Here is a 14,045-nt window from a genome sequence, read left to right as displayed (position 1 = left end):
CCCTCCTCACAACTGTTATCTTCTACCTGTTGTCTAAACCAAGCCCAGCCCACTCGCCTCATATCTAATGGTCACGGATGACCGCACAAACCCGAACTGCAAAGCCCTGCCCTCTTTTGTCTGTAATATAATGGTGACATACAACTGTAGCATTAAACCCCACCCACTCTAGATTCTTCAACGCGTCATGATTTAACCCATTATGAAATCTAATCATGAGATTTTGTTTGATTGATTCCTTGGAATTTGCCTCCTTTAGAGGTCGAAAATTTGTTGCGATTTACCGAAGTTTGTTGCAATTAACCAGTGACTTTTATATAGAATTAATTCTGTTTCTTGGGAAATGTTGCGATTAACCAAAAGTTGCAATTAACCGAGTTTACGAATCCGGAGTGGACTGTAATAATAATAAGAAGAAGAAGAAGAAGAAGAAGAAGAAGAAGAAGAAGAAGAAGAAGAAGAAGAAGAAGAAGAAGACGAAGACGAAGACGAAGACGAAGAAGAAGAAGAAGACGAAGACGAAGACGAAGAAGAAGAAGAAGAAGAAGAAGAAGAAGGATGATGATGATGATGATGATGATGATAATAATCGTAATAATAATTATTATAATATTAATAATAATATAATAATAATAATAATAATAATAATAATAATAATAATAATAATAATAAATAATAATAATAATAATATAATAATATATATATTATTATTATTATATTATTATTATTATTATTATTATTATTATTATTATTATTATTATTATTATTATTATATTATTATTATTATTATTATATTATTATTATGATGATAATAATGATGATAACAATAATAATAATAATAATAATGATAATGATGATGATAATAATAATAATGATAATGATGAATAATAATAATAATAATTAATAATAATAATAATAATAATAATAATAATAATAATAATAATAATAATAATATAATAATAATAATAATAATAATAATAATAATAATAATAATAATAATATAATAATAATATAATAATAATAATAATAATAATAATATATGATATGATGATGTTGATGATGATGATGATGATGATATATGATGATAATAATGATAATAATAATAATAATTATATAATAATAATAATAATAATAATATAATAATAATAATAATAATATAATAATAATAATAAATAAAAGAACAATAGTATAATATCAACATTAAAGTATATTACAAGCAAATAAAATTATTAAAACAAAAGTTTAAAAAATATCAATAGACAGAAGGAATTTGTTAAAATATTGGGGGAAAAATAATAATAATAATAATAATAATAATAATAATAACAATTTAAATAGATAGTGAATATTAGACTACAATTGACATCTATTTACTGAATACACGTGGTATTTTTAGGGGTGCTTCTTTTTTTTCCGAAACACGCCGAAACCCGACAAAGTTATGGGAAGTAGGCAGCAGTGGGGAGTGAACCTGGGACTGGGTTTCGTAAAAAAAAAAAAGCAATTACTTTTTTTTACGAAACCTGACAATATCCGACAAAGTTATGGAAAGAAAGTAGGCAACAGTGGAGGAGTGAACCCGAGACTCAGGGAAGTGTACACTATTGGGGAGTAGACCTAAGTCTATGGTTTTTCGACGGGTTTTGGCGGGTTTCGTAAAAAAAAGTAATTGCTTCATTCTCGTCTGGTACCCAACTCCCATAGTCCGGCTTCATTTCCCACTGGTATCCATTTTCCATAGTCCCAGGTTCATTTCCACTGATATCCTCTTCTCACAGTCCCAGGTTCACTCCCAACCGGTGTGCACTTCCCTGAGTCCCGGTTCATTGCCCAATGGTGCCCACTTCCCATAACTTTTGACAATTTCGGTAGGTTTCGAAATAAAAGTACATTCTGAGCTCACTGTTCACTGGTATCAGCCTCTCGCAGTCCCAGGTTCATTCCTCATCGATGTCCGAATCCCAGATTCACTCCCCACTGCTGCCTGCTTCCCATAACTTTGGCGGGTTTCGTAAAAAAGTAATTCCCCCTCCCCCTTGGTATTGCTTTCTTAAAAAATCCAGAGTCCCAGGTTCACTCCCCACAAGTGTACACTTCCCTGAATCTCAGGATCACCCCCCCCCCCCACCCCACTGTTGCCTACTTCAATAACTTTGTCGGATATTGCCAGGTGTTGTCGGGTTTCGTAAAAAAGTAATTGCTTTTATATGAAACTCGCTGAAACCCGCCAAAAACCATAGTCTCAGGTTCACTCCCTACTGGTGTACACTTCCCTGAGTCTCAGGTTCACTCCCCACAAGTGTACACTTCCCTTAGTCTCAGGTTCACTCCCCATTATTTGCCCCCTTTCCATAACTTTGTCGGATATTGCCAGGTTTCGTCGGGTTTTGTAAAAAAGTAATTGCTTTTATGTGAAACTCGCTGAAACCCGCTGAAAACCAGAGTCCAGGTTTACTCCCCACTCATGTACACTTCCATGAATCTCAGGTTCACTCCCCACTGTTGCCTACTTCCCATAACTTTGTCGGATATTGCCGGGTTTCGTAAAAAAAGTAATTGCTTTTATGTGAATCTCATTGGTTCACTCCCCACTGTTGCCTACTACCCATAACTTTCTCGGATATTGCCAGGTTTCGTCGGGTTTCGTAAAATAGTAATTGCTTTTATATGAAATTAGCTGAAGCCCGCTGAAAACCATAGTCTCAGGTTCACTCCCCACTGGTGTACACTTCACTGTCTCAGGTTCAGTCCCCACGCTTTGCCTACTTTCCACAACTTTGCCGCATATTGTCGGGTTTCGTAAAAAAGTAATCCCCCCCCCTCCCCCATTTTGTTATTGCTGTTTTACAAAACCCAGAATCCCAGGTTCACTCCCCACTGGTGTACACTTACCTGAATCTCAGGTTCATCCCCTCCTTCTCCCCCCCCCCTTACACACACACACACACACACACACACACACACACACACACGCTGCTGCCTACTGCCTTCCTCCCATAACTTTGTCGGATATTGCCAGGTGTCGTCGGGTTTCGTAAAAAAGTAATTGCTTTTTATTACGAAACCCGCCGAAACCCAGTACCAGGTTCACTCCCCACAAGTGTACACTTCCCTGAGTCCCAGATTCACTCCCACAGCTGCCCTCTTCCCATAACTTTGTCAGGTTTCGGAAAGAAAAAAAACACCGTATTATAGTGCAAAACCACTATTCCGTGTCAGATACTGAATAGTACAAAACCGCTATTCAGTATCTGACCACTATTCAGTATCAGATACTAAATAGTGCTAGCCATTCGAAACAGCGATAGTCTGTGAGTAGCTGCGTGTGTATTATACTGTACACACACACACACACACACACACACACACACACACACGCACACACCTCTGCAGTGTGCATCAATACACACATAAGTAACTGTCACTATCATCAGTGGTCGAAATCACCAACCGGATTTTAAAATACAAACAAATCCTTTACTTTATCTTTTATTATTTTTTTTTTACGTTGGGTGGTTGAAATTGGTTCTAGGAAACCGGTAAAATATTAGTTCGAGGAAGGAATGGAATGAAAGAATTATAATGAAAAAATTTGGGATATTCGAAGAGTGCGAGGAAACAGTCTGGAGTGTTTGTCAAATGTGCAATTATCACCTCATAAAAATTGAGAAAATCGGTCTTTATATTACAAAGATTCTTGTTGATTCTTCATTACTAATGTAGATTAGATTATTGCAATGCCCTTCTTGTTGGCTGTCAAAGCAATCTAATTGATAAATTGCAAAAGAATTCAAAATAAAGCTGCTAAACTTAAAAATAAGTTGACAAAAAAGAGGAATTACATAAAACCAATTTTCGAGGAACTACATTGGCTCCCTGTGAAATATAGGATATAGTTTAAATTATAATGTAATGTTTTCAGATCTGTAAATGGATTAGCACCTGAATATTTGCAATAGATAATTGAAAAATATAAACTCATAAAATCATCTCAGTCTCAGGTTACCATCCCGAAATCCACTTTTGGTGAAAAAAATGTTTCTTCTCCAGGCTTATGTACTCCTCAAAGTACTGTAATAATCCATCAACTTTCAGGAAATGTCTGAGGACTAAGTTGCTCCTTAAGCCTTATTTGTATGAATGATATTTAGCCTGCATTTGTTTTTATATGCATGCTTATTATGTTTTGTCATGAAATTACTCGTTTTTGGGGGGAAGTTTTTATAAATACAAAGCGCTGCAGAGCACAATAGCGATGGATGTTAGGCACTATATAAATCATTATTGATTATAATTATTATTATTTTATTATAATATTATCAATCATCTTATAAGAATAATTATGTGTGTACACAAACGCACACACACACACACACACACATACATACATATATATATATACTCTACCCTTCCACCTCTATATTATTTGTCAGATGAGGACGACTCTTCTGGCCAAATTCTTCTTGGTGTCTGCATTCCCATCATCCTCTTGGTGGTTTTGGCGGTGGTCATCTACGTTGTCCTTTCCAAACTAGGATTCGACATTTCCTGTCCCTTATTTGGATCCACCATTGCCCAGGATGGATCAGATGACGATCCCATGCAACGAGATGACTTTCTACCTGGTCAGTCACGAGGAACAACATCTGTCGACTTGTAGCACACACACATACACACACACACACACACACACACAGACTCTCTCTCTCTCTCTCTCTCTCTCTCTCTCTCTCTCTCTCTCTCTCTCTCTCTCTCTCCCCACCCCACCCCCCCCTCTCCACCCCGCAAGGGCAAGTACCGTCAAGAACAGGACAAAAATGTGAAAATAAAAAGCATCATAATGTCCTCATAGACGCCTCTGACGAATTTAAGGAATAAGAAAGACTCACCACAACTACATCAAAATCTTGACCACCACTACTACTACACGACCACCACTACTATTACAACCACCACCGCCTTGTTGGAAAAAGCAGGAGAAACCATTGTTAAATTGTTAAATATAAAACTGTATTATCAGCAGTTTATTGAAGAGTGTTATCGTTTTGAATATTTTCATGCTAGCTAGGGCTGTTTCTATTTCCATTGCCATGTTGTCGATTTTGCGTTTATAATTGACAATAGATTGTGCTTTGATTTTATGCATCCCTTGATTTCTCTGTGTTATCCATTTTTGTTTTAGTTCTTCGTTGTGGCAACTATTAATATTGAGTCAAAGTTGCCAAAATAACTGACTGTACCGAAATTTAATGGTTTTACCATGATTTTATTTGTTATTTTTTGTTTGTTGTTTTTTTTTTTCCATTTTGTTTTCTGTTTCCTCTTTGCCGGAAGTAGTACAAGGCGGCCATCTCATGTGTAGTGAGTGCATTGTGAGACATAACTAATAGGGTCACTTGCTATCTAGATCGACTGAGTTCTTTTGTACACAAAGGGCGGAAGAAAATCCTGTGTTGGGGATCAGAGCATTTCATTGGAGTATGGCACTATTATCATTGATTTTTTTATGAAAGTTTTTTTCCCTTACTTGTAAATCATCTCTTGGTTATGTGTCGTATGCCAAATATAATTTATATTATTTATAAATCAGATTTGGTATTGTATGTGTTAAGTACAGTGGAACCTCCCCATTACGACACCTCCTAATAGTGACAACCTCCTGATAACGACATTGACCCCTGGTCCCGATTTTTTTTCTATTTAAGATCAGTAAAAAAAAAACTCCAAATAACGACGCACTTTTTGATAAAGCGGGTATGGGTACTCAAAGTTTATAAAAACGATTCCTGCTTGAACCAATGAGAACGCAGCTTTTACCACCATTAGGTCCAATGAGAATGCGAGTTTGGAAGCTGTTGACAATAATACAATGACAAAGAAAGACATCGCGGCCAATTATGGAATACCTCACAACAGTCTCTCTACGATAATAAAAAACAGAGAAAAGATAATGAATACCACAGAACCACAGATGAAGAAACCACGCACGGCTACAAATGCATCAATTGACGAAGCTGTTCTGACCTGGTTCAAGATGACACGAGCCACCTATGCGCCAACATCAGGACCGATAATATGCGAATAGGCAAAACTGTTTGCCACCAATCTCAACGTCCCAAATTTCCAAGCAAGCAATGGATGGTTACAGATATTTAAACAACGACACGGAATTGTGTTTAGAGTAGCCAGTGGAGATTCGGCTTCAGTTGACACAGATGTTGTGGCCGATTGGACTCTGTCAAAAGATCTTGGTGTGGTTAATAAAAACTGGTCCCGCGCGCCTTACCACGCCCACTTTGTCCGTCATCTTGGAAACCTCTAAATGACGACACCTCCGGATAACGACATTTAAACTCGGTCCCATGGCATGTTGTTATCGGGAGTTTCCACTGTAGTACACAGTTTTAAAGTATAGCTAGTAACAGTAATAATACTTTTTTTTTCTGAATTTTCTGCAAAGATCCAGGTGATGCCATGATTTTTGTCTCATCTACTTCTGTTCCCCCTTTTATCTAGGCATGTAATCTTACTTTTTCTGGTGCTTAAATGTGTTGCAAGAACCTCTACAAACAAAATTATTTTTAAAAAACAAAGAAAACAACATATGCCCTCATAACGCAATATATGAGTGGGTTTTTTTAAAGATAAGATATGCTTTATTGATCCTGAATGGGAATTATCATAATGTTACACACCATTCTTCGTTATATTAGCACAGATTTATACACTGTCATGAACTAATTGATGAAAACACGAAGCTAATTTAAAACAAAATACACATCAAATATAATAAAATGTTAATAAAATATACAGCACTTGCAATGCTATAAAAATCGGACATACAACTAGGATAGAGTTGTAATATTAGATTTGTAATGTAAATAGAATTTTGAAAATAGATTGGAAAGGATTGCACATAGCCAACACAGGTTGATAAAAAGTAAAAATAAAGCATGTTATTTGAATGTATAAATAAATATTAAATAATGTAGAAATAGCACTATATAAACATGCATAAATAAATATATTTTAGAGCGAATATAGTAGCTTTCAAATTTCATGTAATAAAAGTCATCGTTAAGTTTCGTATTGCTGATGGTAAAAATGAATTAAAATGGATTTCATGTTGTATTAGTCATGTTTTACCATGTCAAGGAAAACAATTAATGTGTGTGTGTGTGTGTGTGTGTGTGTGTGTGTGTGTGTGTGTGTGTGTGTGTGGACATGTGTTTATTGATAGCCACATCCTATATTTCACCAAATCGATCTATATTAAATTATTTTTATTTTGGTTTGTTTACCATCAGTAAGGGTGAGGTGACAAAATCAGTGTTCTTAGTCAACTTTTGTAGGATTTCATCTCGTCATTATCATCAGACAAGGCTTGTTGTTTAGTCCATTGCATTGACCTATAAATTTTCAAATAGTCTGCCTCCTCTTACCATTCAATTAACTGTGTTGCTAGGCTTGGCAGTATTTGATCTGATTTTCCTGACTTCATGCACAACATTGTTATTTTTACAAGACCTAATCTTAATCTTCAAATCTTTTTGCAGAAATGAGTCAACACTAGCATGCCAACATTGTGATTATTTGAAGGTGGTGGTACTGGTGTTAAAGCACTCTTCCTAATCATCTTTTTCTCAAAACATCAAGTCTTTGTTACTGATTAAATTTCTTTTTCTAGATGAAAATGTGATTTTTGCCTTTAAATGTCAGTATACAGCCGTGAATGAGTGTATTACGAAGCAATTGGGGTACTGTTACTGTTATTGCCATAATTATTATGTACAGTGCAATATGCATTCGTCGAACACGCATTCGACAAATTCACGGACAAAGACAGAATTCCCAAATAGGTCCTACATTATCTTCGTAAATATTTCACGACATTCACGAGTTTCACGGTTTACACGAACTAAACTGAGACTTAGGACCCTTACCACCGAGAGAGAGAGAGAGAGAGAGAGAGAGAGAGAGAGAGAGAGAGAGAGAGAGAGAGAGAGAGAGAGAGAGAGAGAGAGAGAGAGAGGATAGTTATGGTTATAGTTTTACGAAGGGTTCGCGTGTGTGGAAATGCCGTTCCCCTCTCAATTCTTACCGCATCTCCCACGTCCTACCATGTTTTCTATCCCGCGTGCCGTGTTGTATGCAGACCTGCCTACTTAAAAGTTCAAGATATGAAGTGAATAGAAAAGTGCCAGAAGACAATAGAGAATAAAAATTTTTCGCGGCGGTGGTGGGGTTTGAACCTGCGACCTTATTGGTACGACAACTCCGCCTGGCAGGTGAGAGCGTGGCTCTACCGTGTGAGCTATCCACGAACACAAAATATTCGTTTCAAACTCAAAGTCATTACTAGATCCCTCTCTCACCCACTTCTTGAGACCGCAGATTCGTTCGTACACCACCATCGCGAATAATTTTGACCAGCAGTTAAGCTTAATAGCCAATATTCTCAACACAAACATATAACATAGAAACGATTGAGACATTGAGTATGCTCCGGTGTATGGGGTGAATTTTTTAATTCAGAAAAGTGAGTGGAGCAGGCACTTATGTTGGTAACAACAAGATATGAAGTGAATAGAAAAGTGCCAGAAGACAATAGAGAATAAAAATTTTTCGCGGCGGTGGTGGGGTTTGAACCTGCGACCTTATTGGTACGACAACTCCGCCTGGCAGGTGAGAGCGTGGCTCTACCGTGTGAGCTATCCACGAACACAAAATATTCGTTTCAAACTCAAAGTCATTACTAGATCCCTCTCTCACCCACTTCTTGAGACCGCAGATTCGTTCGTACACCACCATCGCGAATAATTTTGACCAGCAGTTAAGCTTAATAGCCAATATTCTCAACACAAACATATAACATAGAAACGATTGAGACATTGAGTATGCTCCGGTGTATGGGGTGAATTTTTTAATTCAGAAAAGTGAGTGGAGCAGGCACTTATGTTGGTAACAACAAGATATGAAGTGAATAGAAAAGTGCCAGAAGACAATAGAGAATAAAAATTTTTCGCGGCGGTGGTGGGGTTTGAACCTGCGACCTTATTGGTACGACAACTCCGCCTGGCAGGTGAGAGCGTGGCTCTACCGTGTGAGCTATCCACGAACACAAAATATTCGTTTCAAACTCAAAGTCATTACTAGATCCCTCTCTCACCCACTTCTTGAGACCGCAGATTCGTTCGTACACCACCATCGCGAATAATTTTGACCAGCAGTTAAGCTTAATAGCCAATATTCTCAACACAAACATATAACATAGAAACGATTGAGACATTGAGTATGCTCCGGTGTATGGGGTGAATTTTTTAATTCAGAAAAGTGAGTGGAGCAGGCACTTATGTTGGTAACAACAAGATATGAAGTGAATAGAAAAGTGCCAGAAGACAATAGAGAATAAAAATTTTTCGCGGCGGTGGTGGGGTTTGAACCTGCGACCTTATTGGTACGACAACTCCGCCTGGCAGGTGAGAGCGTGGCTCTACCGTGTGAGCTATCCACGAACACAAAATATTCGTTTCAAACTCAAAGTCATTACTAGATCCCTCTCTCACCCACTTCTTGAGACCGCAGATTCGTTCGTACACCACCATCGCGAATAATTTTGACCAGCAGTTAAGCTTAATAGCCAATATTCTCAACACAAACATATAACATAGAAACGATTGAGACATTGAGTATGCTCCGGTGTATGGGGTGAATTTTTTAATTCAGAAAAGTGAGTGGAGCAGGCACTTATGTTGGTAACAACAAGATATGAAGTGAATAGAAAAGTGCCAGAAGACAATAGATAATAAATTATAATAATAAGAAGACAATAAATTTTTATTCTCTATTGTCTTCTGGCACTTTTCTATTCACTTCATATCTTGTTGTTACCAACATAAGTGCCTGCTCCACTCACTTTTCTGAATTAAAAAATTCACCCCATACACCGGAGCATACTCAATGTCTCAATCGTTTCTATGTTATATGTTTGTGTTGAGAATATTGGCTATTAAGCTTAACTGCTGGTCAAAATTATTCGCGATGGTGGTGTACGAACGAATCTGCGGTCTCAAGAAGTGGGTGAGAGAGGGATCTAGTAATGACTTTGAGTTTGAAACGAATATTTGTGTTCGTGGATAGCTCACACGGTAGAGCCACGCTCTCACCTGCCAGGCGGAGTTGTCGTACCAATAAGGTCGCAGGTTCAAACCCCACCACCGCCGCGAAAAATTTTTATTCTCTATTGTCTTCTGGCACTTTTCTATTCACTTCATATCTTGTTGTTACCAACATAAGTGCCTGCTCCACTCACTTTTCTGAATTAAAAAATTCACCCCATACACCGGAGCATACTCAATGTCTCAATCGTTTCTATGTTATATGTTTGTGTTGAGAATATTGGCTATTAAGCTTAACTGCTGGTCAAAATTATTCGCGATGGTGGTGTACGAACGAATCTGCGGTCTCAAGAAGTGGGTGAGAGAGGGATCAAGTAATGACTTTGAGTTTGAAACGAATATTTTGTGTTCGTGGATAGCTCACACGGTAGAGCCACGCTCTCACCTGCCAGGCGGAGTTGTCGTACCAATAAGGTCGCAGGTTCAAACCCCACCACCGCCGCGAAAAATTTTTATTCTCTATTGTCTTCTGGCACTTTTCTATTCACTTCATATCTTGTTGTTACCAACATAAGTGCCTGCTCCACTCACTTTTCTGAATTAAAAAATTCACCCCATACACCGGAGCATACTCAATGTCTCAATCGTTTCTATGTTATATGTTTGTGTTGAGAATATTGGCTATTAAGCTTAACTGCTGGTCAAAATTATTCGCGATGGTGGTGTACGAACGAATCTGCGGTCTCAAGAAGTGGGTGAGAGAGGGATCTAGTAATGACTTTGAGTTTGAAACGAATATTTTGTGTTCGTGGATAGCTCACACGGTAGAGCCACGCTCTCACCTGCCAGGCGGAGTTGTCGTACCAATAAGGTCGCAGGTTCAAACCCCACCACCGCCGCGAAAAATTTTATTCTCTATTGTCTTCTGGCACTTTTCTATTCACTTCATATCTTGTTGTTACCAACATAAGTGCCTGCTCCACTCACTTTTCTGAATTAAAAAATTCACCCCATACACCGGAGCATACTCAATGTCTCAATCGTTTCTATGTTATATGTTTGTGTTGAGAATATTGGCTATTAAGCTTAACTGCTGGTCAAAATTATTCGCGATGGTGGTGTACGAACGAATCTGCGGTCTCAAGAAGTGGGTGAGAGAGGGATCTAGTAATGACTTTGAGTTTGAAACGAATATTTTGTGTTCGTGGATAGCTCACACGGTAGAGCCACGCTCTCACCTGCCAGGCGGAGTTGTCGTACCAATAAGGTCGCAGGTTCAAACCCCACCACCGCCGCGAAAAATTTTTATTCTCTATTGTCTTCTGGCACTTTTCTATTCACTTCATATCTTGTTGTTACCAACATAAGTGCCTGCTCCACTCACTTTTCTGAATTAAAAAATTCACCCCATACACCGGAGCATACTCAATGTCTCAATCGTTTCTATGTTATATGTTTGTGTTGAGAATATTGGCTATTAAGCTTAACTGCTGGTCAAAATTATTCGCGATGGTGGTGTACGAACGAATCTGCGGTCTCAAGAAGTGGGTGAGAGAGGGATCTAGTAATGACTTTGAGTTTGAAACGAATATTTTGTGTTCGTGGATAGCTCACACGGTAGAGCCACGCTCTCACCTGCCAGGCGGAGTTGTCGTACCAATAAGGTCGCAGGTTCAAACCCCACCACCGCCGCGAAAAATTTTTATTCTCTATTGTCTTCTGGCACTTTTCTATTCACTTCATATCTTGTTGTTACCAACATAAGTGCCTGCTCCACTCACTTTTCTACTTAAAAGTTCGTAGTTTTCATGAGTGATAGCACTGTGGATATTATGAGTAGAAGAGTGCCAGAAGACAATAGAGAATAAAAAATTTTCGCGGCTGTGATGGGGTTTGAACCTGCGACCTTATTTATTGGTACGACAACGCCTGGCCGGTGAGAGCATGACTCTACCGTATGAGCTATCCACGAACCCAAAAGAATTCGTATCAAACTCAGGTCAGTCATTACTAGAGCTGTCACTCACCGACTGCTGGAGAGCGCGGGTCCAACACACAACCATCGCGAAGTTACCCGACCAGCAGTTTAAGCTTAATAGCCAATATTCTCAACACAAACATATAACATAGAAACAATTGAGACACTGAGTATGCTCCGGTATATGGGGTGAAATTTTAATTCAGAAAAGTGAGTGGAGCAGGCACTTATGTTGGTAACAACAAGAGATGAAGTGAGTAGAAAAGTGCCAGAAGACAATAGAGAATACACAAATTTCGCGGCGGTGATGGGGTTTGAACCTGCGACCTTATTGGTACGACAACTCCGCCTGGACGGTGAGAGCGTTATGAGCTATCCACGAAAATTGTTATTCTCTATTGTCTTCAGGCGGAGTTGTCGTACCAATAAGGTCGCAGGTTCAAACCCCATCACCGCCGCGAAAAAAAATTATTCTCTATTGTCTTCGGGCATTTTTCTACTCACTTCATCTCTTGTGGATATTATAAACCTTTAAACAGTTCCAAATTGTCCTTAATATGTTACAATAATGCTTTTAACTCCGTTCTATACTGGCTTTGGCACCCAGAACATCGTTCTCAAGCTGTTTTATTGAAGTAAACAGCTTAATATATTTTTCCGATCAGTACCAAAAATCCGTAATATTACGAAATTTTCGTAGTAATAGCCAGGTCTGCGTATGGTATGGTGGTGGTGGTGTGTGTGTGGGTTTTTTTTCTAAGCGAGTAACTCGGGAGCAAATAATAATCATTATTTTGCTGCTACTACTACTACTACTACTACTACTACTACTACTACTACTACTACTACTACTACTACTACTACTACTACTACTACTACTACTACTACTACTACTACTACTACTACTACTACTACTACTGCTGTTGCTGCTGCTGCTGCTACTACTACTACTATGTCTTTTATCTTCCATAATTTTCTAGTAATTTCTGTTCCTTCACACGCTGACCATTTCTTATCAATCCGATCACTCCCTTGGGACACCCTACCCACTACCCACGCCACGCTAACGTTTCATTCATACTGCAACCACCATTGAGTACAGACGACTCTGACGACGCAAGTTATTTTGTATTTTATTTTATTTGTTCTCCACTTTAATTTGTGTATTGTTGTGCTGACTCGAAACGTTCATTGATTGTTTTGGTCCAATACAAAGCCTCTCCATTTTCACTCTTTCGTTAGTAATATGGATATTGGAACTTTTAAACTTTTTGTTTGTTTGAAATTTTGATTCAAAACGTGTCAAATTCAAATTTACTCGCCGGCCCATTTTTGAGGGGCTATAACTTTGTTATTAATCAAGCTAGATGTTTCATATTTGATAATCATACACAACGTTTCCCCCAGATTCTAATTACATGTATTTTATTTATAGATCTATTTATTGAGTTATGCGCCTTTAAGAATTAAGACACTTATTTGCAGGTCATATTTACCAAGAAGCACCTAAAATGACTTAATAGTATGCAGCACTCTAAAAACAAACTGCCTACTACTACTACTACTACTACTACTACTACTACTACTACTACTACTACTACTACTACTACTACTACTACTACTACTACTACTACTACTACTACTACTACTACTACTACTACTTCTACTACTACCACCACCACTGCAACTCCCACAACTACTAATGTGCATCATTATTTATTATTAATCTCAGTCCATTTCAATCCAGCGTATTAAAACGCATAATTGTTTATTTCATATTAACGATATTGTTGGAGAGGAATGTTGCAATTTTATTTATCTATCTTTAAATTGACCGCGAATGAATCTGGTCAGTGTTTAATTTCATTGATATTACTATTTGCAATGTATCAACCCATTGTTTAGTACCTACAGTATTTATTATGTACTCATCTCAATTCAATTTTTAT

General features: G+C 37.8%; 1 protein-coding gene across 1 annotated transcript in view; it reads left to right on the top strand.

Moving 5' to 3' along the window:
* Positions 1 to 8,240, top strand: part of LOC144977217 (uncharacterized) — a 30,711-nt gene extending 22,471 nt beyond the window's left edge. Inside the window, exon 4 of the mRNA XM_078922176.1 lies at positions 4,434 to 8,240. Coding sequence (XP_078778302.1) covers positions 4,434 to 4,660 — 227 coding nt within the window. The 3' untranslated portion in view covers positions 4,661 to 8,240. The remainder of the gene's footprint in view (positions 1 to 4,433) is intronic.
* The last annotated feature ends 5,805 nt before the right edge of the window (positions 8,241 to 14,045 follow it).

Source organism: Berghia stephanieae, chromosome 7 (assembly GCF_034508935.2).
Source record: "Berghia stephanieae isolate SIO BIC M18660-M18661 chromosome 7, UCSD_Bste_1.3, whole genome shotgun sequence".
NCBI lineage: Eukaryota > Metazoa > Mollusca > Gastropoda > Nudibranchia > Aeolidiidae > Berghia > Berghia stephanieae.
This window is presented reverse-complemented; position numbering and strand designations above follow the sequence as displayed.